This window comes from Asterias rubens, chromosome 16 (genome assembly GCF_902459465.1).
Source record: "Asterias rubens chromosome 16, eAstRub1.3, whole genome shotgun sequence".
Taxonomy (NCBI): domain Eukaryota; kingdom Metazoa; phylum Echinodermata; class Asteroidea; order Forcipulatida; family Asteriidae; genus Asterias; species Asterias rubens.
Genome location: NC_047077.1, coordinates 11,912,876 through 11,935,716, shown reverse-complemented (window position 1 = coordinate 11,935,716; position 22,841 = coordinate 11,912,876). Strand labels below are relative to the sequence as shown.

The following is a 22,841-nucleotide window of genomic DNA, read 5'->3' as shown; positions in this document are numbered from 1 at the left end:
CATTGTCCACAGATTTACACTAAACTTACACAGTTTGAAGATAATGATAGTAGAAAGCTTCCCTGAAAATATTACATGCTGAGGTGCTGTAGTTTTGGGAAAACGAGTAAAACAATGTCATGAAAATTATTTTCATGGAAATTATTTTAAGCATTTACAAACGTACTTTCATGACATTGTTTTACTCATTTTCTCAAAAACTATAACGTATACAGCACCTCAGTAAGTAATATTTGAAGGGAAGCTTTCCACTATCATTATCTTCAAACCCTGTAAGTTTAATGTAAATCTATGGACATTTTGAAAAAGTACCCAAATCCTTTAACAAAGTTATTTCTTAGTTATTTATTTATTATTTGCTTTAACAATTTCATCAGTTTTGTATACTTGTATGCGCTTTAGATTTTGTTACCTTTCTATGTTCTAATACATTCTGATATTGAACTATTTATTTTTATGTTTTCCAAAAAGAGTATGAAATAAACATCATCTGTAGTTTTTGAGAAAAGAGTAAAACAAGTCTCGAAAATAATTTATGACTCTAAAGACGAAAATTATTTTAGCATGTAAAACGAATTTTCGAGTAATTGTTGTAATCATTTCTCAAAAACTACAGCACATCAGCTAGTGGTTCTTTAAAGTACGCTTTCATTATCTTCAAACTGTTTAAGTTTAATGTAAATCTGTAGGCATTGTGTTTTGTGCTACAAAAAGTACCCAAATCCTTTAACCAAATCTTTTTATAATTTTCTCTGCTTCTCAGGGAGGTGAGGAAAGAGTTCATTCGAGCAAAGTACGAGAGGCGGAAGTACATCTTAAAGACGAGCTCGAGTCCGTCTGTCATGCTGCAAGATCTACGCCAAGCCATCCTACTGTCAGACATCAGTCAGTTACTAAGAGTCTCCGCTGAAGGTGTGGACTTAACTGCTTCCCTCTCCGATACGGTAAGCTCTTTTAAAATTGCCTTGGTGCCGTACGCATCTTTTTACGATTGCCTTGATACCCTTTGAAATTTCTGAAAATTGCCTTGGTGCCCTAAATTTTTACAGAAAGTGCCTTGCCCCTTTAAAGCCAAAGTATTAGGGCTGTTTGTTGATACATTTTGTTGCAATGACATAATGTGTATATGTAGTGGCTGGGCACCTTTGACAAACAGTGTTTCACTGAGAGGTTTCCCCAGGGTAAAGAAGAAATAAATAAATAAATAATCCCTACTCACTGTGAATGAAGTTGTATGTAATATAATTACAGGTAAAAGTTTCAGAGGAAAGGATGAAAATTACTGAGCAATGTTTTCAGGAAAGTCGAATTAATCCTTTGTACCTGCTACATTAATTTTCGTCTTATTGAGACAAAACCTTCTTTTGTGTGAAATGGTTTTGCTAATTTCTCAATTGACATTGACAATTTATACACCATGAAAAAGAAGGAGTCATAATTTCTCAACTCTTTAAAATTTATCTTTTTGTCAAATATAGCTGAACAACGAAACAGCCCTCCATCTAGCCATCAAACAGCAAGACGACAGTAATCTTCACATTGTAGACTTCTTAGTGCAGAATATCGGCTGTATGGACCAACTGGATCATAATGGAGACACACCAATCCATATGGCTGCTAGACTCAATAAAGTGGATTGTATGAAGATCTTACTCAGAGGAGGTGGTAAAGCTCACTTCGGTAAGTCCGAGTCTGCCAAATCTCACAAAGTTACTTCAAGGGAAGGTATCTAGGTTTGTTAAACCATCTTAAAGGCAGTGGACACTATTGGTAGTTCACTATTGGTAGTTACTCAAAATAAATATCAGCATAAAACCCTACTTGGTGACAAGTAATGGGGAGAGGTTGATAGTACAACTCATTGTGAGAAATGGCTCCCTCTGAAGCGACGTAGTTTCGAGAAAGAAGTAATTTCCACCAAATTGATTTCGAGACCTCAGATTTAGAATTTTAGGTCTCAAAATCAAGCATCTGATAGCACACAATTTTGTGTGACAAGGGTGAATTTTTCTTTCATTATTATCTCGCAACTTCAAAGACCAATCAAGTTCAAATTTTCACAGGTTTGTTATATTATGCATATGTTGAGACACACCAAGTGAGAAGACTGCTCTTTGTCAAATAATTAGTGTCCAGTGTCTTTAAAATGAATGGCAATACAAAGTTTGGTAAGAAGCCTTCATCAGCTTACGATAGTATAAAGCATTTTGAGAAACAAAAATGAGAAACCTTGATGCCTCATGGAACAGAAATTAACAAATTCTTTTTAAAGGTGCAGGTGCCCTTTTTAAAGGAGAAAAAAAGCCTTGATACCTTTGCCCTTTCGAATAACAAATAATCAGGCATATAATCAGCCTTAAATACAATACTGTAAATTATAGGCATTTATATAGCTCCCCACAAAAATCGGAGTGCTTTACAATATACGATACAAACAAACAATGTATTGATACAGACATGACAGATACTTTTGTTATATTGTGATATTTTTACTGGCCATTCTTTGCTTTTTAATGTTTATTTTAACCTTCATCTTGTAAATACATGTATAGATTAATGATTTTAAAGTTTTTGTGATGTATTGTGTTAGGTTTTTATTTATTTTTTATTTTTTATGAATCCAACCGTATGTGGTTGCAAATAAATGAACCTTACCTAGATACAAAAGACAATACCAGATCAACACTGAAAACCCACCTTTTTAAAAATAACTTTGTTTTATCATTTTACATTCCTATTATTGTTGTTTTTAATCATTTTATCTGTATTTCTTAATTACTTAGGATTCTTAATGACTTAAGGTTTTTATTGTACAGCACCTTGAGGTGACATGGAAAGCGTTTTATAAAAAATAAATATAATTTTTATTTTATTTTTTAATTTTTTATATAACCTATTTTCTATACCATCCGCCCTGGTAATAGTTAAAAAGCTAGACAGTTCTTTTCAAAACTGAGAAGTCTTCTGAACCCCTGATTATCTACTTCGCGGTAGTTCAAAAAAGCAAGACAGTTCTCTAAGAACAAACTATACCTGGCAAGTAGATACACACATGGTATTACCGCAAACCAAATATATATTATTTATTTATTATTGATGAAACAGAAAACTCTCACGGTGAGACCAGTTTGGATATCGTTGTCCGTAACGGCTTTGGTCAATGTGAAGAGCTAATACGCCAAGCCTCGCTGGGGAAACTACTACTGTGTGAACACGTAGAGTTTGACTGGGGTTTCAGCAGTGACAATTCAGACGGAGTGGACTTCAGCGAAGATGAAATCGAGGAGAGAGAGAAACCCTTCAGACATTCACAGGTGACTGACAGTTACAAGAATCTAGCATATAAAATGGTGGCGCTATGCCATGTGTGGGTCCGTCTATTGTTCATTGCCTAATTTTAACAGTCTAACAGTGCCCCGAAAAACTGAAAAACACTGTAAAGTGTGATCGGCCATTTCCTCTTTTGTGTAATTAGAAAGTTGCATGTCTGTATATTGGCTCGGGACTGACTTGACTTGTATTTATTTTTATGATCTCCACTTTTGTTTGACAGAGTCCTGCAAAGAGACCCTACCGACCCCAGACTCTACTTCAGTCACCCAGTGGAACATTTCCGACTAAAGTATCACGAGAACGATCATCTTCTGAGAGGACGCCGGATAGCAGGAGGTCACGATCCTCCACGGATAGCGCCATCATGGAGAAGCAGGCTCTAGAACGTCCACTAATGCCCCCGCCCCCGGTACCACCCAGGAAAGGTTGGTAACCATTGATGTAGACCTTCATTAACGCTTATGGCTACCATGTAGACCTTGATTACTGCTTATGGTTTACTTGTTCAACTAATGCTACCCTACTCAGAAAATCAAGAAGTTTGGTTGATTTCATCAGTGTTCTCTTACATACAAGAAAGGCATAGCAACAATAGACAACAAGAATAAAATAACAATTTACAGAGTAATACATTTCTAATCTTTCCATGTTTTGCAATCACAATCGCCACAAACTATCAACATACCAATGTTTTGGTATTGAGTCCACATTTTCCAGACATTACTAATTTCCTCAACCATAACTCACTTGAATGAAACTTAACACTACGACTTATTCAAACCCAATTTGGATAATATTTAATGGTTAGAAAGAAGGAGGGTTGACTACGTACTGTGTAGAAACATCCACCACATGATATCATATTGCCGGCTGGCATATTGTATCTATCATTCAAAACCACAGTGGATGGTATTGAATGGTCAGACAGTAGGAGGGTTGACTGTACTGTGTATGCACTCACAACATGATATCATACTGCAGACTGGCATAGTCAAGAAAGTGCATCTATAATTCAAAACCACAGTGGATGATGATGAATGGTCAGTTAGTAGGAGGGTTGACTTTTTACTGTATATATGCACTCACCACATGATACCATATTGCAGACTGGCATAGTTTATCTATCATTCAAAACCACAGTGGGTGATATTTTATGGTCAGACAGTAGGAGGGTTAAACTATGCTGGAGGTTAACCTTGTAACTCCAAGTTTTAAGTTTTCAAAAAGTGGACATCAAAAGCTTCAATGCTTTAACTATTTTCAGCCAAGATTTCTATTTGTTTAATTTCATTTTGGTGTAGTGTTCAGCTAACCCCCATAAATTCGGCAGGGAGTTTGTTCTTATTTTCTCTCATTTTGGTTTTGTTTTTTGTTTTCTTCTTTTGCATGTTCACCAATGGTCATTTAACACGGTGCTACTGACGATCAACATCTCCTGCCGATTTATCCATTATGGTCTCTGTCTTCAATATAACCCCTCACCCCAACCCCCACCCCAAATCCTACCACACCCTACCTTTCCCTCAATTTAATTCCCATTTTCCTTCAAATAAATTTCAAAATGATAAAATAAATCATATACTGTCAATTTATAATCACCTGAACATCTTACCCATCTTGGCACCTTTACCGAAATCAAACGCCCTTCCACTCTTCACACCACCTACCTGTCCCCAACTACCCTTAACCCCAACCACTCTCAACCCCAAACACCCTTCACACAAATACTATTCTCGTTGCCCCCCTCCTCAAATCAGGGAGTGTATCAATTAAGAAGAAAGCACCTCATCCTCCTTACATGACCCATAAGAGGACCGCCTCAGACCCCGCCCCTATTGTCAAAGTCCCTACCCCACCAGCAAGGATAACATCCATTAGGGAGAGCCCCAAAGGATTTCCAGGTAATTGGGTTTTTCTTTCCTTCACATTTTTTAAACCCTTAAATGAGGGTGCTGTCAGTATACTGACGTGTCGTGTTTGAGTGGTCAAGTTCACTGGACCCAAGCTCTGGTGTTGTCAGCAGCAGAGTGTGGGTTCGCCACTCGGTCATGATGCTTGTGCCCTTGAGCAAGGCACTTAAACATAATTGCTGTGTAAAAAGTTTGGAAGGTAGTGCATTCTGCTCTACCAGCTAGGCTCCTAGTGGATGATACTCATGCCTACATGTACATCCCTATGGACTGTGAAGGGGTAACCCCATTTCAGCCCCAGGAGTGGGTGGCCATTTGCCCCTGGTGACAGTTGATTTAGGTCGACGGCCCAAACAGTTAAGTGTAGCCCTAACCTTGAAGTGGCCATCCTGCCTTAAGATATTAGGCAATATATTATGATTTTTTTAATTTTAACTTATGTATTTCCATTGATTTAACCACATACACACTGGTCAGCTCATGGTATCCTAAATTGGACCATACCACACATCCAAGAGGGGTGTCAATCAACAGGGGTCTGTGATTTGGTTAGAAAGGGGCAGGACAAACTCTGCCAACATCCTTTGTTTACAAAGAGTTATTTAAGAGAACAACTTCTAAAGTCAGTAGTGTTTGAATAATTTTTTAAAGATTACAAAACAACAATATGTTTCCTTTTTTCATTCCTGTATTGTTTTCTTTGGGGGTAAACAAAGTGTTTTGTTTTTTTCAATTGTTTCAGTTAAATCGGGTAAAGTTTCTCCAACACGTCCACCGTCATCCACAATGGATAATATGAGGCAGCTTTTAACGTAAGTACAAATAAAAATCATTAACTTACAGGTGTTATGCAGGATTGGTAAAACTGGAAAAATAATTGCAGACAGTTTTCATGTTTTGTGTGATCAACCATATGTTTTAGAAATAACGAACTTGCCTTTATGGCGCTAGTATGGCTTTTTGCACAATATCAGCCTGTCCTATACCCTCGCAGGTACCCATTTATACCCACTGGTACCCATTTATACCCCCTACATGTAAGTATACTTGGTGTCTGACTCAAATCCTTACTTGGTTTTAACTTTTGTTTCCTCTTTGACAGTAACCTTCATCTGTTTCTTTGCAGTGAAAAACCGAACCTACTGATGAAGAACAGACCTCCAAGTACTGAAGGACCACCTCCAGGTAGGCTCAAAATCATTGGCCGCTTTCGTTTGCAGTAACAAATCCATTCAATAAAAGCTTTGTAGGGATATACTTTGATAATTTTCAGGAAAGAAATTGTGTACTAAAATTTGATATCCAACAGTGTATTGGTTATAAAGATGGTAATCCTATAACCATGCTTTGTTATCATTATCAGACCCAATTTCATAGCAACGGTAAGCTGAAAATTTGCATAAGCATGAGCATTTTTCACAGGTAAGCCAAACAATTAGGGCCCTAAAGTTCCGGTTGATTAGAACTCAATTCCAACATATCTCCTTATTTTTTAATCTCCAATGTAAACTGGTTTCAAAAGCAAGATACTATGTTTTTTGCATTTTCCAACATCTAGAATAAAAAAAATTGCACTTTCAAATCTCATGTAGAATAAATGTATTTTTGTTGTTCAGTTCCTTACAAGAAGAAGTCATCCACAGCGAGTATTGACAGTAATGGAAGCAGCGGGGGACGTCCTATCAGTTCTACAAGCTACTACTCAGCACAGAGTAGCCAGGTAGACAGCCAACCCAACAGCAGGCCAAACAGCCAGCCGAACAGCCGGCCTAGTAGTGGCCGGAGCTCAACGTCTGGCTATGAGGATGAGAAAGGAGCCGTGGAGGCACCGTCGCCTAAACCCACACCGGCTCCGAGAGGCCAAAAAGCACCTGTATCGGTATATTCATACATTCATTGAAACTTACATTTATTATCATACTTCATGAAAACAGTACAGAGAATAATTTTAAGGAGTAATCAATAAACAATGCTAATTAATGAGGCAGAGAAAAATATAGAAAAAAGGTACGTGTATGGAGATCATTACGATTCTTCTAGACACTGGACACTATTGGTAATTGTCAAAGAGCAGTCTTCTTACTTGGTGTATCTCAACATATGCATATAATAACAAACCTGTGAACATTTGAGCTCAATCGGTCATCGAAGTTGTGAGATAATAATGAAAGAAAAAAACACGTTTGTATGCTTGATTTTGAGACCTCAAATTCTAAATCTGAGGTCACGAAGTTGTGTGCTTTCTGATGCTTGATTTCGAGACATCAAATTCTAAATCTGAGGTCTTGAAATTGAATTTGTGGAAAATTACTCCTTTCTCAAAAACTACTCCACATTAGATGGAGCCGTTTCTCATAATGTTTTATACTATCAACCTCTCCCCATTACTCGTTACCAAGTAAAGTTTTGTGGTAATCATTATTTTGAGTAATTTCCAATAGTGTCCACTGCCTTTAAAGAGATGTATACATTTGGTAATCACTCTTGAAATTAATGGCAATTTATCATACTTCATTTTTTTAAGAATGCCGCTTCCCAGGTTGTATCGTAATTTGGGTGTGATCCCTGGCTACACGGCAGTTAACGGTTGTATGGCTTCTGACTGGCACCCCCGAACAAAGATGTTGACAAAATAGGGACACCGCCAATATAGGGCTAGATATTTCAGTTGGTAGAGCGCCGGCACGTTAATCCGGAGGTCGTTGGTTCGAATCCCACTCTAGTCAATACTTTGTTCAACCCCCAAAATCATTTCAAAATTTACCCAGTCAGTTTCCCTTGTGGTTTATATTCATTCTTTTAAAATACTAAAATATCAGGAAATTTTCAACAAGTCACAAGCCCGGTTTTTGTTTGATTGTCTTGCCTACAGAGAGGGACGAAGCGAGTGCGAGCTTTGTTTGATTGTCACGCTGATTATGAAGACGAGTTGGATTTTGAAGAAGGGGAGGTGATTATTGTAACAGGTGAAGCTGACAACGAGTGGTGGGTAAGTCAGAACACTCTTCGATACTAAAGTCAAACTTTTGCCCTTTTTAAACCTGAGCTCAGACCTAAGATACCAAAAACGTACAGCTAGTCCTAAGTTAGGACTAGTACTCATCCTAACTCGAGATAAGACTAGTCCTAACTCTTTGTGAAATCCTCCCCGGTCTCTTTTAATAAGTTTTTTACCCTCTGTTTATTTTACATATACTTCCTAGATGTCGGCTTAATTTTACAGGGTTTTCTAAGCTAGATTTCCTTTTCGGACTGAAAGTCGAGATTTGAACAGAATTACAAGACAGCCATACTTGTACAGTCATGAGAGTACTGTCCCAATGCCAAAATCACTTGCCTCTCATGCTTGGGTCCCTAGGACTTTGGTCCAGCGTAAATTTCCAGTCCTAATGTGGTTAATGTGAGCGTTTTTGATTTTCCAGATCGGTGAGGTGGAAGGAATGCCCAACAGACGAGGTGTCTTCCCTGTCAACTTCGTTGAGGTCATGTGATGAAGGTTGTTGAGGTCATGTGATCTATGTTGTTGAGGTCATGTGATCAAGGTGCCAAGAATTATCACATTGGCCCTTTTCGAAACCACTGCTTCAGCTCCAGATTCGGAGCAGTTGTTTTGACAATTGCACATGCTTTGCATACATGCTCAGGGCTTCTGTCTAGAGAACGGAGCCTAATTCCGAATCAAAAGCTCGAAGTTGTATATCCGAAAAGGGCCATTAAGAATACTTATCAAGAATAATCAATTATTCTTAATCATTGACTGATAATCCATCATTGAAAATCAACAACTGCAGTGTACTCCCCCTTAGCACTGGTCTTCTGGCCAATTACCAGTTAAAACACCTGAGGACCGGTCACAATTCATTCCAAAGTGGCTCAGCTGGTTAGTTTAGGGTTTAAAAGCATCCTCGTATCACCCTCGCTACCATGGGCAGCGCGCCGTATCGATACCTCTCGTCACTAACCCCTGGGAGGGATGTACTGGGAAACAACGCTGATTGGCTCAGGAAATTGGTTATGCATTAGATGCCAAGTGCGTGCGCGCATAGTTTTGTACGTTAATCCTGCCCGCATTTTTTACGGCACAAACCCGTTTTTTTAAAACAATAACAAAAACATTCTTTAAGACGACAGACATGCGTGCGCACGTAGAAAATATTGAATAATGAATATGTATGCTCATTTATGGCTCATTTAAATGTGCTAGCATAGCACGTTTAAATTTGCCAATTCCAGGGGTTATGATTGAGCAAGGCATGCTTGGAAGAAATGGCGCGGTGAGATTGATCACCCTTGGGAAGGAGGTTGCCCCCGCATTTATATTAAGTGTGGAATAGGGACAAAGTTGCAGAACCAGTAAAATCTAAAGCTGACTGGTCCTCCTGACTGGTCACTGAAAAAGGAAAGGGCAAACCCTGTGGGGAACCGGTACCCACTATATTTAATGAATAACCAATATTCAATAGTCGATAATTGATATTCAATAATCGATAATTGATATACAATAATCCATAATCAATAGACCAAATCTTCCATAAGGATCAAGTGCTGCTGTGAATCATGTATAAATGGAGTATGGTTTTTGTACTTTCTATTTATATAGTATCAATTCAAGGGAGTGCTACATGTACATGTATGTCACTTGCTTTAAGAATCAAAGCGACAGACTTTTTTAGGAAAAGTTTATGTGAACATGACCAAACAGGTGAATTACAAAGTTTAGTTACTTTTGTACTTATTTTCACAACATTGTTATGGTAATTCTCAGATGCTGGTGCTATAACAGCAAAAGAGAGTATTTATAAGAGAAAGTATATCCATCAAATTATTGTAGTTTTGAAAGTGTCTTTGTGAAAAATCTGACCCCCATCTTCCAAAATCAAAAGGTACTTTGCCTTTACTTTGATTTTTTTTTTTACAAATCTTTATTAAACATCCTTTGACCAGACAAGCCTGTTCTACATGTAGTCCAGCCCTTGTACTCTATGAAATGTTCTTACCAAATATCAAACCTGTGATAGATCTGCTTAAGCACAAAAAGTAGCTAAGCACAAAAACAAATTTTGCTTACCAGAATATGGTTACCAAGCAAAAAACTTTATGTCACATATTATAGTATGTACAATCTGTGACTAAACAAATGTAAGATGTGCATTACAAAATTATTTTTAAATAACGAGTTTATATTTTTGTTGAGATTTAAAAACCCAATTTGTGCAAACAGGGCAGCAGAAATGCTGCTGTATACAACCAACATGTAAATTGATTTAAAGTTATAGAGCATAAAATAAAATATTTATGATTTGGATGCTGAGCACTAAGGTGTTAACCTGTAAATATGAAATATAAATATTGTTTGTTAGTGTGGAGTGAAGAATTATTTAAAATTTGATTCCGAATTTGCTTTCCAATTGACACAATTTTTACAGAGATAGATTTCTATGAACTTCCTTTCTTTGTTAAACATTTTTTATTGGTGGGGAAAGGAAGACTTTCTAAAATGAGTACTGTCTTTATGTAATTTATGAACAGTCGACTAAATTTATTTTATACTTTAAACATGTATGTAATTCTTTGTATCTGCCGTAACTATTATTTATTGAATACAATGGTGCATTACTCGTATTTTGTTCACTGTATCTTAGTTCAAGATGCGATGTCACTTACAGGCACTGGACACTGTTGGTAATTACTCAAAGTAATTGTTAGCATAAAAACTTATTATGGTAAGTGAGAAACAGCTCCCTCTGAATTAACATAGTATTTGAGAAAGACATAATTTCTCTCTCAAAATAATAAAATACTTCAGTCTTGCAGCCTTTTTAGGCATCTAAGGGTGATTCTCCTTTAGTTTTTCTCTTCCAACTTCAATGACCAATGGAGTCCAAAATTTCACAGATTTGTTATTTTATGTTTATGTTGGGAAACACCAGTAAGAATACTGGTGTTTGACAATATCAAAGGTGTCCAGTGCCTTTTAAAGGCAGTGGAGACTATTGGTAATTGTCAAATAATAGCCTTCACAGTTGGTGCATCTCAACATATGCATAAAATAACAAGCCTTTGAAAATTTAAGCTCAATCAGTCATCGAACTTGCAGGATAATAATGAAAGACGAAAAAAAAATCACCCTTGTCGCACAAAGTTGTGTGCGTTTAGATGGTTGATTTCGAGACCTCAAGTTTTAAATCTGAGGTCTCGAAATCAAATTCGTGGAAAATTACTTCTTTCTCGAAAACTATGGCACTTCAGAGGGAGCCGTTTCTCACAATGTTTTATGCCATCAACCTCTCCCCATTACTCGTCACCAAGAAAGGTTTTATACTGATAGTTATTTTGAGTAATTACCAATAGTGTTCACTGCCTTTAAGTTATTAAACCTTTTGTACATTGATTATTTTCAAGAATGTAGCCATTGTTTTATCCAATGAACAAGGCTTCATTCATTTTGACAATCCTTTTGATAAGCACTTCCATTGTGCTCTAATATCGGGACAGAGGTTTATAAAGCTGGCAACGCAGAAACTTTTACCTCCAGAAGTTTTAGAACTGTGTAATTACTGAGTAATAACTTATGACTGGGTAGGAACTTGGTAATAACTGAGAAATAGTTGAGTAATAACTTTCTAAAAACTGAGTAATAACTGAGTACTAAATAACTTGAGTTGAAACCAATGGTTCTTTTCGGAACCACCCCAACTCATTAGAGATAGTCATTACATGGTGTAACCGCAAACCTTTCCATAACTTAACTGGGTTATAACTGAGTTACAGCTGAGTATTTTTACAACCATGAGTTAAGGACGAGTAAATGTGTATTATAAAAGATGAAATGGCGACAGATAAAATGGATAGTTGTTTTCTACAAGGATTTCTCTACTGAAACCAATATAATATAAAAATAGATTTGATACAAGGGTTTCATACGTTCTTTGTAGACGTTGCAGATTTTTCTTTAACATTAAGAGGCTGAATATTGTTTACAAGGTTTTATTTTACCATCTTGGGAAAGTCGCCCCTCCCCAAATTGATTGTATACATGGTTGAGACTGTTCAGACTTTTATCTGAATTTAGACTTGTTTAATTCTACCTGGTAATCAAAATGGTGTATTGTTCTCCAAATTTAATAAGTCATGCTCTTGGATCTACTTCTCTAGCACTGAGGAAAATGTTCCCCAAAGCCCAAGGGTTTACCAAAAGGTGGTATTGCCATCATTTTAATGTAACTCTTAAGATCTTGCCCCAATTTCATAGAGCTGCTTAAGCACAAAAAGTAGCTAAGCAAAATAAAATGTTGCTTATTAGAAGTAGGTTACCAGCCAAACTAGCATGTCACATGTACAATTTGTGACTGGTGTCCTGCTTATTTCTGCTCAACAAACAATGTTTAAGCGAAAAGCAGAAACATCGCTTAAAAGCAACCCTATGAATTTGGGCCCTGGATCCCATTTGCAGACTTGATTTTGTCAGCAGTAATCTCATCCCTGATATTAGTTATCAAACAAACACTTGTGGAATATGGAGAAGAAAAAACTGTGATTCTATAGTACATTGTGGGATTCTTACGCACTATACTTTTTTAAATTCCCCACAAGTGCATGTGTGATAATTAATTTTATCTTCAAGCAATCTTAAAGGCACTAGACACTTTTGGTAATTACTGAAAATAATTGTTCGCACAAAAACGTTCTTGGTATTGAACAATGGAGAGCTGTTGAAATGAGTATAAAACATTGTGAGAAATCGCTTCCTCTGAAGTAACATTCAATTTTTAGAAAGAGGGTGTTTCTCACTCAAATAGTAAAATACTTCAGACCTGAAGATGCATCTGAAAACACACACTGTACACATTTTGTGCAATAAGGGTGTTTTGTCTATTCTATTCACTATTCTCTTGCAACTTTGATGACCAATTGAGTCCAAGTGTTCACAGAATAATTTTATACATAATTATGTTGGGTTACACCAAATAAGAACAATGGTCTTTGAAAATTACCAAACGTGTCTATGTCTTAGCATATACACAGAATTAGAGGAACACTTTGGATGTGATATAAACCGTGCAATATGGGTGAATATCACATTCTCGTTGCCATAGATAGACCAATTAGAATCATCGATTTAAGTTTGCGTGAAGGTTAAATGTACATATGTACTCAACTATGTACAATGTATACATAATATATGAAGTGATTACTTTGTATAAAATATATAGATTACTGTTTGTAAAAACAATTGTGTAAACTGAATTTTCTTTTGTAAAGTTTGTGGATATAAATAAAGGCAGTTGATTGAAGTGAAGGAATACTTGTTGACCAAACAAGACTACTTGATGTGAGTTTTGCTTTCTTCAACGACACTTGTTGTTTATTTTTGCTGTTTATTTTATTCATTTATTTATTTTAATACTGATTTTTATTTTTATATATTGTGGTTATAAAACCAAGGATCCCTTTTAAGTGAACTTAATCATTGTAGCTCAAATTCTTGAGGAAACCTGTAAACAATAACACTAAGTCATAATTTATGAGATACTCTGACTTTCTATTAATTTGTTCTCTCTCAATGTCACTTAAATGCTTTCCCAAAAAAGGAATAAATTCCATCTTGTTCTCTCCTCCATTTTGACAATTCATTCTAGCTCAAATTCTTGAGGAAACCTGTAAACAGCAACACTAAGTCATAGTTTATGAGATACTATGACTTTCTATTAATTTTTTCTATCTCAATGTCACTTAAATGCTTTCGCAAAAAAGGAATAAATTCCATCTTGTCCTCTCCTCCATTTTGACACTTTCATTGTAGCTCAAATTCTTGAGGACACCTGGAAACTATAACACTAAGTCATAATTTATGAGATACTATGACTTTCTATTAATTTTTTCTATCTCAATGTCACTTAAATGCTTTCGCAAAAAAGGAATAAATTCCATCTTGTCCTCTCCTCCATTTTGACACTTTCATTCTAGCTCAAATTCTTGAGGACACCTGGAAACTATAACACTAAGTCATAATTTATGAGATACTATGACTTTCTATTAAATTTTTCTATCTCAATGTCACTTAAATGCTTTCGCAAAAAAGGAATAAATTCCATCTTGTCCTCTCCTCCATTTTGACACTTTCCTTCTGACTAAGTCAAAGGTTTAAAAATAATTAAATGGCCACCATGCCTAGACACTTTAGCAAATCTTTCTGTGGTGAAGCGAGTAAAATTAATGTTTAATTTTGTGGTTTTTCAGGCAGGTGCATAATGGAGACACGGTTCATTTTTCTGAAGTTGATGGCTGGCCAATTGGTGACTGCTCTTTATTCCTACACCCCTATATGTTCCCCCAACCCCCATCGTTATTTACATTCCGATCCTCTGCTTGTTACCAAGTAAGGTTTTATGCTAAAAATTGTTTTTAGTAATTACCTTTAAAGGCAGTGGACACTATTGGTAATTACTCAAACAAAAATTTAGCATAAAAATTTATTTGGTAACAAGTAATGGAGAGCTGTTGATAGTATAAAACATTGTGAGAAACAGCTCCCTCTGAAGTAACATAGTTTTCGAGAAAGAAGTATTTTTCCATGAATTTGATTTCAAGACCTCGGAGTTAGATTTTGAGGTCTCGAAATCAAACATCTGAAAGCACACAACTTTGTGTGACAAGGGTGTTTTTTCTTTCATTATTATCTTGCAACTTAGACCACCAATTGAGTTCAAATTTTCACAGGTTTGTTATTTTGTGCATAATTGATATACACCAAGTGAGAAGACTGGTCTTTGACAATTACCAATAGTGTACAGGTGTCTTTAATGTACTTCACATTCTATAATTACTCATAAAATCTTACTTCTATTCTTTCAGTACATTCTTTAGTTGATTAAAGACTGAAAGAGGACCTCCCTGAAGATGTACATTACTTCAAGAAGCCTTGATGACATCAAGACAAGCCTTGAGGCAAACACAGCGTGATAAGTCTTCTTCATCATTACAGGATAAAATGGCCTCCATTAAACGACTGTTTTAGAAACATGAAACTATATACTCTGGCCAAAGTCTTGCAGTGTTTTATTTTAATCATAAAGTAATTAATTCAAGTCTTTTTCCTTGAGGGTGACATTAAGAAAGCGACGTGCAGACCTTTGTCTTGAACCGTGCATGTGTATTAGTTATTGTTGATGGTCATAATATCAAGATTTTTAATATTATGACCAGGGATATTGGAATTGAAGGCCTTCGGGTTACAGTTTTTTGGTAAACTTTTTTAATTCCAGGCATTATGTCCCTGGTTTTTGTTTTGTTTTGAATATGTTTGTATGCGTTTTATGCCGAATAAAAAATAATAAATAATAATATTAAAACCACAAGGAAATCTGAGTGGGTAAATTTGAATTAATTTTGGTTTGAACAAAAGAAATTGACTTAGAGAGCAAGATTTGAACCTGCAACCTCAAAATAAATGTTTTGGTGCTCCATCAACTGAGGTAGCTACATGTAGCCCTATGCTGGTGGTCTCCAATATTTTGTCAAAATATTGTTTGGGGGTGACAGCCAGGGATCACGTGGGTGTGATTCCAACAAATATTTGTTAACAAATACCATGAATCAACATTTCAAAGGGTACTACAGAGCTGCAAACATTTGAATCTTGTTATCGGGGAAATTATGTACAAAATATAGGAAGAGTATCTAGAATGACATCTAACATAACCAGAAAAAAAGTTTCCATCGTCCATATTTTCAAATTTATTCAACCATGGCTTTATTTCATAGAGCTGCTTAATATGTCTGCTGAGTAGAAATGAGAAGGATACTATAGTCACAAATTGTACATGCGATATGGTAGTTTGGCTGGTACCCTTTTTCTGGTAAGCATGATTTTGCTGTGCTGTTAAGCAGCTCTACAGCTGTCATTGGGCCCAGAAAATAAAAAGATGGCTTTAATTCAGAACAAAATTCTGCAGAGTTGGTGCGATTTGTAGACCCAGTAACTGTGGAGCTTTAATTAAATTTGGTGTTTAAATCTGCGGTCGTATTGATCAGTAGCCGAAGATGTCAAAATTCTTCTAAAAGGAGTACATCGCCACAGTAACTGGGTCTAGGAGAGTTGGCAGCTCTGGTTTTGGAGAAAACTTGAGTTGTAATGAGTGTTAAAGGCAGTGGACACTATTGGTAATTACTAAAAATATTACTAGCATAAAAACTTAATTGGTGACGAGTAATGGGTAGAGGTTGGTAATATAAAACATTGTGAGAAACAGCTCCCTCTGAAGTGGAGTACTTTTGGAGAAAGAAGTAATTTTTCACAAATTTGATTTTGAGACCTCAGATTTAGAACTTGAGGTCTCGAAATCAAGCATCTGAAAGCACACAACTTCGTCTGATGAGGGTGTTTTTTTCTTTTGTTATTATCTCGCAACTTCGATGACCGATTGAGCTCAAATGTTCACAGGTTTGTTATTTTATGCATATGTTGAGATACAGCAAGTGAGAAGACCGGTCTTTGACAATAGTGTCCAGTGTCTTTAAAGGAAAGGGTACACTATAAACCAAGTAAATACCATGTAACAAACTTGAATTTTTAGTCAAATAAGGTTTTATTTCTTCAATACAGGACAAACTGCAACAAACCCTCCAATAAAAAAGAAACTTGTTATGGTTCAACGTTTACATTTTGTGGACGATAAATACTTCTGTACGAACTCACTTTTTCAAAAAGAAAATTTTTAATATTTTTAATGTTGAGACTTAAGTGAGACTGTTTATTGGGTGATAGCATTTGAAATCCATTTAACCCTTCAGTGACCATAGTGGCCCCAAGTGGCCTGTACCAGTCTGTCCATAGCGGCCTCAAACAGTCGCAAGGTTTGACCTAAATTCATTCACACAAAGAGGTCAAAGCAAAGGTCATGTCCAGACATGAACTTTTCCAATGTTTGCTATGTTGACATTGTACCTCATATCTGCTTCTTTTTTTAAATGTTGACATTTTTATTGAAAATTTCGATAAAATAAATTAGCAGTATTAGCGATGTCTGTGCATTTTGTGATGAACTTACAGAAATGAATGGTCTCAGAAGGGTCTAGAGAAAAATGTATGTATTAAAAAAACTGAATCAAAGACATGGACACTATTGGTAATTGCCAACGACTAGTCTTCACAGTTGAGGTATCTCAACATATGCATAAAATAACAAACCTGTGAAAATTTGAGCTCAATCGGTCGTCGAAGTTGCGAGATAATAATGAAAGAAAAAACAACCTTGTCACACAAAGTTGTGTACTTTCAGATGCTTGATTTCGAGACCTCAAGTTCTAAATCTGAGGTCTCGAAATCAAATTTGTGGAAAATCACTTCTTTCTCGAAAACCACTTCACTTCAGAGGGAGCCGTTTCTCACAATGTTTTACACTATCAACCCCTCCCCTTTACTCGTTACCAAGAAAGGTTTTGTGCGAATAATTATTTTGAGTAATTACCAATAGTGTCCACTGCCTTTAATCCAGAATTTGACACTGTATAGAGAATAAAACATTTTAAATACACAACCTTTAAAATAGTCAAAAATTATTTCATACTTCATACTTAATTTGTGTGTGATTAATTATTCCTTCTCCCACAGCAATATCTAAAATCCAACTCTTTTTTTTATATAAATAACGTTCCAATTTTTTTGAAACAGCACATTGCAACGAGTTTTTCATACTTATATGCTAGAATTATTCACCTTGGAATTTCCTGCGAGAAAATAATTGTTAATTGAACAATATGAATTGAGCATCACGCTCCACTATATGGCCTTGCATAAAAAACATATACTTGTGTAACGGCTGCATACCATGTGCTAGAAAACATGCACCGAGCTAAAAACACATTGTGTAATTTAAGTAATGCAAATCGCCTTAAGCACTCACAGCAACGAACAGTATCCTATTTCTTAATAAAAAAAGGCGAAAAAAATAAGGAACTCTGCGCTACAATATTGCCGTTTCACCAACCACTAAAAATTTAATGTGCGTTTCCACGACAACTCTAACGGAAAAACTTGGCCTTACTCTGGGATTAAAGATTCGGAACAATATACACCTTTATCATGTACAAAATGCCATCTGTCTGGTTCCCAGCTGTGATCATTTTTAGAGTATCGTGTTATCACAATGGGGCCAGCCTATTTTTCTCCCAGCCTCATTTTGTTTGCAAATTTAATAAGTGTGGGGATGGGGGATGGGAGGGAGCAAGATGGCTGAACAATGATTTCAAGGGCCTTCATGGCTCAGCTTACCGCAGAACTCTGAGCTTACCACACCTTAGAAAACACATCATTCTGAGGGCTGTAAACTCATTCTGAGGACTGTCTCCTACCCCAGCACACACACATAATGATAGGATGCTAATAATAGTGGTCTAGTCTCCTACCCCAGCACACACACATAATGATAGGATGCTAATAATAGTACTTTGCACTTCAAAATTTGGCAAACTTAACTTGCTCAGCTAATTGAGTTGTCTTGGGAAATGAATTCACTTGAGCCAATTAAATAAAGCAAGGCACCTGTTGCAACAGGTTAACATAGTTTGTTATGCAGGTCACCAGTTTCCCCTAAGCAACAGAATATTCCATGCTTAGCAGCTTGTACTTAAACCAGCTTAAGTGTAAAAGTGTTGCCGACACGAGTAGCATTGGCACTTCAGGTCCTTTATATAATTCATTTGAGGTTGGATTTCTTTGGTGATGTGTTAGTTTTGGTTGTCTAGTTAGGGGGCATTACTCGTGTGGGGCATGGGGCCATAGGCCATGCAAAGTAACAAAAGAATTCTTGCTTTATAGCAAAGTGAGGTTACCAGCCAATCCATTGCTCTGACTGTTGTTATTCCACTCATTTTTTTTTATATTGCCGCGCCAAATTTGACACTTGATACTATTGGTAATTGTCAAAGACCAGTCTTCTCACTTTGTGCTCAACATATGCATAAAACAAACAAACCTGTGAAAATTTGAACTCAACTGGTCCTCGAATTGCGAGACAAGAAAGAAAAAGGACCCTTGTAACACAAAGATGTGTGCTTTCAGATGCTTGATTTCAAGACCTCAAATCTAATTCTGAGGTCTCAAAATCAAATTCATGGAAAATTACTTGGTTCTCGAAAACTCTGTTCCTCAGAGGGAGTCGTTTCTCACAATGTGTTATACTATCAACAGCTCCCCATTACTCGTTACCAAGTAAGGTTTTATGCTAATAACTATTTTGAGTAATTACCAAACGTGTCCACTGCATTTAACAGCTTTGTGAAATCCAGGGACCAGGGTTTTGTAAAGATTGTTCTATAGCAACATTTCCCTCACAATACAGCTTCTGCAATATAATGTACTGTTGATTCACAATTCACACAATGTACATATTTTCATCGGTAGACATATTAGTCCAATTTTGGACAGCCATATTTTTTTATAAAGAAAACAAGTGCAATACAATTCATTTCCCATGCATAACATACAAAGAACACCTCCAAACTCCTACAATAAATGCATCTTTAGTTTTGAATAAATATCCAATGACTTTTCATTACCATAGCAACCCCAAACTCTCATATTATGTTCCCACTTTCATTAGTTCTACAACGGCTTTGTGATTTTTTCAATTCTACCCTACACAAAGTTTACTCTGGCTTCATATTTAACATCATACTGTATGTCATTTACGCTAATAGAATCGATCTAGTCTTTTTCGTACAAAGCGTGTTCTTTTTAGAGAAGTATCAAATTTAATATGGCATTCAAGTAGTCGGAGCACCTAAAAATATCATTTTTTTCTTACGGCACACTTTTCTGAGTAGAAACGTTGTGAGAAAAATATACTTCATTAAAAGCTTTACTACTAGTAGTCCACATTTTTTGATATCTCAAAGGCATTTTTATTTTTTTATTTTAGTATCACAAGGACATGGTGTTAGTATGGATCCAGAGAAACAACAGTTGATAAAATATCACAATATTACTAAGAACATGTAGTTAAAAGTTAAAACAGTGCTTGATCCGTTTAAGTTTTTAATTATGTCCCTTTTCGAAACCGCAACTTTGGCTTTGGATTCAGCTTCAGGCTCTGTCCTCTCGTCTGAAACCCTGAGCGCGTATTCGCAAAGCACACGCAGTTGTCAGAACAACTGGAGGGCCAAGCAAGCCTGAGCAGAATCCAAAGCCGAAGCCAGGGTTTCAAAAAGGGCCTATGTAAACATTGAACAGGAGTTGAAGTTTCAGCCTGGTGACATTTCATAAGTTCATTTTAAATTCCATCAAGTCAGTCGCATCTGAAACATTTTTACATCACATTTTTTCATGTTCTTCATCATGTTTTTTTTTTTTGTGTGTTCATGCAGAAAATTAATTTAAATACAAATACAAATAATTCATTCATTCAAAAATTCTTTGCACATTAGTACAATATTCGTTTCTGCGGAGAAAAAAATTCAATTTCGTTTTACTTCAGTGCGAAAATAAAGAAAGAAAACAATTAACGGACACAGGAATTGTGGTCCCTACTCAGCAAACCATTTATAGAAAACATAACAAAGTAGTTAAAGGTGCTATCTCATTACATTTCTCAGAACAAATATCTTCATCATATTACTGTTGACTCTTTCATGACCCTTTCTGCATAAATAATGAGCTCTCAAATCACTCAAGTTCAACCAAGGACTGCGTAAAGTCTGGTCCATACTTCCTGCGGATGTGAATGCGGTATGAAATTTGAGATCACAAATTAGCAACAGATAATTGTGAATTGAGCTATTGAAGTGTTCAACTCCTGCAACTCCTTTCGCAGCAAAAATTTTGTGTCGCTTAACCTTGCTTGATGATGTTTTACCAAATGTTCTTGGAATAAACTGAAAAGATAGCAACTTTAACAAAACATAGTTTTTAAAAGGGCTCACCACACATCTTCACTTGCAAATCAATTAGTTCAGAATTTTTTTTTATTTGATTTTTCAACCATCAAATATTAATTTCAGGTTTATCAGAAAAAACAGATGGCCAACCGGAACGTTGTCTGTCAAGATCAGCAATTGCATACATCAGGGCTCAATTTCATAGAGCTGTTTTTAAAAGCAGAAAATACTGCACAACATCTTTCTGCTTAGCATAAATGAGCAGGATACCAGTCACAAATTGTACTTGTGACACGGTAGTTTGGCTGGTAACCTTTTTCTTGTAAGCAGCTCTATGTAATTAGGCCCTAGACCCAATCTCTTAAAGACTGTAAGCACTAAAACTTGCAAAGCAAAGAAAACTTTTGCTTAGCAAAAATTGGTTACCGGCCAAAATATCAGACATAAGCCATTGCAGTGACTAGTTTCCCACTCATTTCGTGCTAACCAAAGGAATTTGATAAACAATATTTTCTGCTTAACAGCTTAATGAAACTGTGCCCTGATAACAATGGGGGACTGTGTTGTTTAATGCAATCTCTAAAGTGATGTGACATTATGGTCAAGTATAGTTAATCATTGAGGCAGAGACTTCCCCGACCAGACTGAAAAGGGGCAGTGGGTTTGGGAGACGTCTATTTTTCTTATCCCTCGTCATATCCCTACAAAACAATCAATTTCATCAACCTGTCCCCTACATAGTGTTTTTCAGACAAGATCTCTTGCGCAGACCTTTAGAAAAGGGAATGACATTTTAACCAAGAGAAAATTGACAGACAACAGAAAAACAACAGCCTGCTCAAACAATTCCTGTCTCCCCCCACCCTCGACACCTCGTAGTCATGGCAACCTCACTGCATCATTTGGCAAAAATGACTTTAAAGACAATATAATCTTTTTACAATACCTGGTAATTGATTCAAAGTGCAGAAACCACTCTACAAAACAAAAAAAACACATTGCCGACGGGAAAAATCATTTTATACACCGAGTTCCTTTTCTTTCAAAAATTCCATCATGGCCGCCCCCACAGTGGCCTAATGTCATAGAGCTGCTTAAGCACTTATAATCGCTTAACAAGTTTACGCTTAGCACAAATAAGCAGGATACATGTGGTGTTTTAGATGGTACCCTGTAGGCTTGTTGTCAGGCCTGGAATTTCATCTGTAAGAGGGCAAGGCCATTTTTATTTTGCAAAGGGCACTTCCATTTGAAAATCTGAAAGTCAATGGGAAATTATTTAAGGGGCACCAAGGCCAAGACCAGGGCAACAGAGGCCATGACAAAGGTGAATTCCAGACCTTTTTTCTAGTAAGCCTAATTTGTTTAAGCGTAGCTACTTTTTGTGCTTAAGCAGCTCTACGAAAATAAGCTGAGTTCATGTACGTCAACTGAAAAATGTTATTCTGCGGAAAAGCCACTGTGCGATTCGTTAATACCTAACATACGTTGTCTACATATACTAAACCATTACAATAGAACATTATAAATAAATCAGAATGGAAACATTGGGGAGTGAGTATCAAGGTCCAATTAAATCATGGCCCAATTTCAAAGAACTGCTTATTGCCTCACAGTTTCATGCTAAGGTAAAGGGAACAGGATACCAGTCATACATTGTACATGTGACATGGTGTTTGGGCTGGTAACTTTATTCTAGTAAGCATAATTTTTTTTGGGTTG

General features: G+C 36.3%; 1 protein-coding gene across 2 annotated transcripts in view; it reads left to right on the top strand.

Annotated features, from left to right (window-relative positions):
• Positions 1–10,975, top strand: part of LOC117300837 (arf-GAP with SH3 domain, ANK repeat and PH domain-containing protein 2-like) — a 46,295-nt gene extending 35,320 nt beyond the window's left edge. The window contains exons 13-22 of one of the 2 annotated variants that reach the window (XM_033784682.1): positions 764–944; positions 1,479–1,680; positions 3,106–3,314; positions 3,554–3,758; positions 5,091–5,234; positions 5,986–6,055; positions 6,370–6,428; positions 6,860–7,122; positions 8,116–8,232; positions 8,666–10,975. In XM_033784682.1, coding sequence (XP_033640573.1) covers positions 764–944; positions 1,479–1,680; positions 3,106–3,314; positions 3,554–3,758; positions 5,091–5,234; positions 5,986–6,055; positions 6,370–6,428; positions 6,860–7,122; positions 8,116–8,232; positions 8,666–8,734 — 1,519 coding nt within the window. In that variant the 3' untranslated portion in view covers positions 8,735–10,975. The remainder of the gene's footprint in view (positions 1–763; positions 945–1,478; positions 1,681–3,105; positions 3,315–3,553; positions 3,759–5,090; positions 5,235–5,985; positions 6,056–6,369; positions 6,429–6,859; positions 7,123–8,115; positions 8,233–8,665) is intronic. The other variant, XM_033784684.1, reaches the window with a different exon arrangement.
• Positions 10,976–22,841: the final 11,866 nt, after the last annotated feature.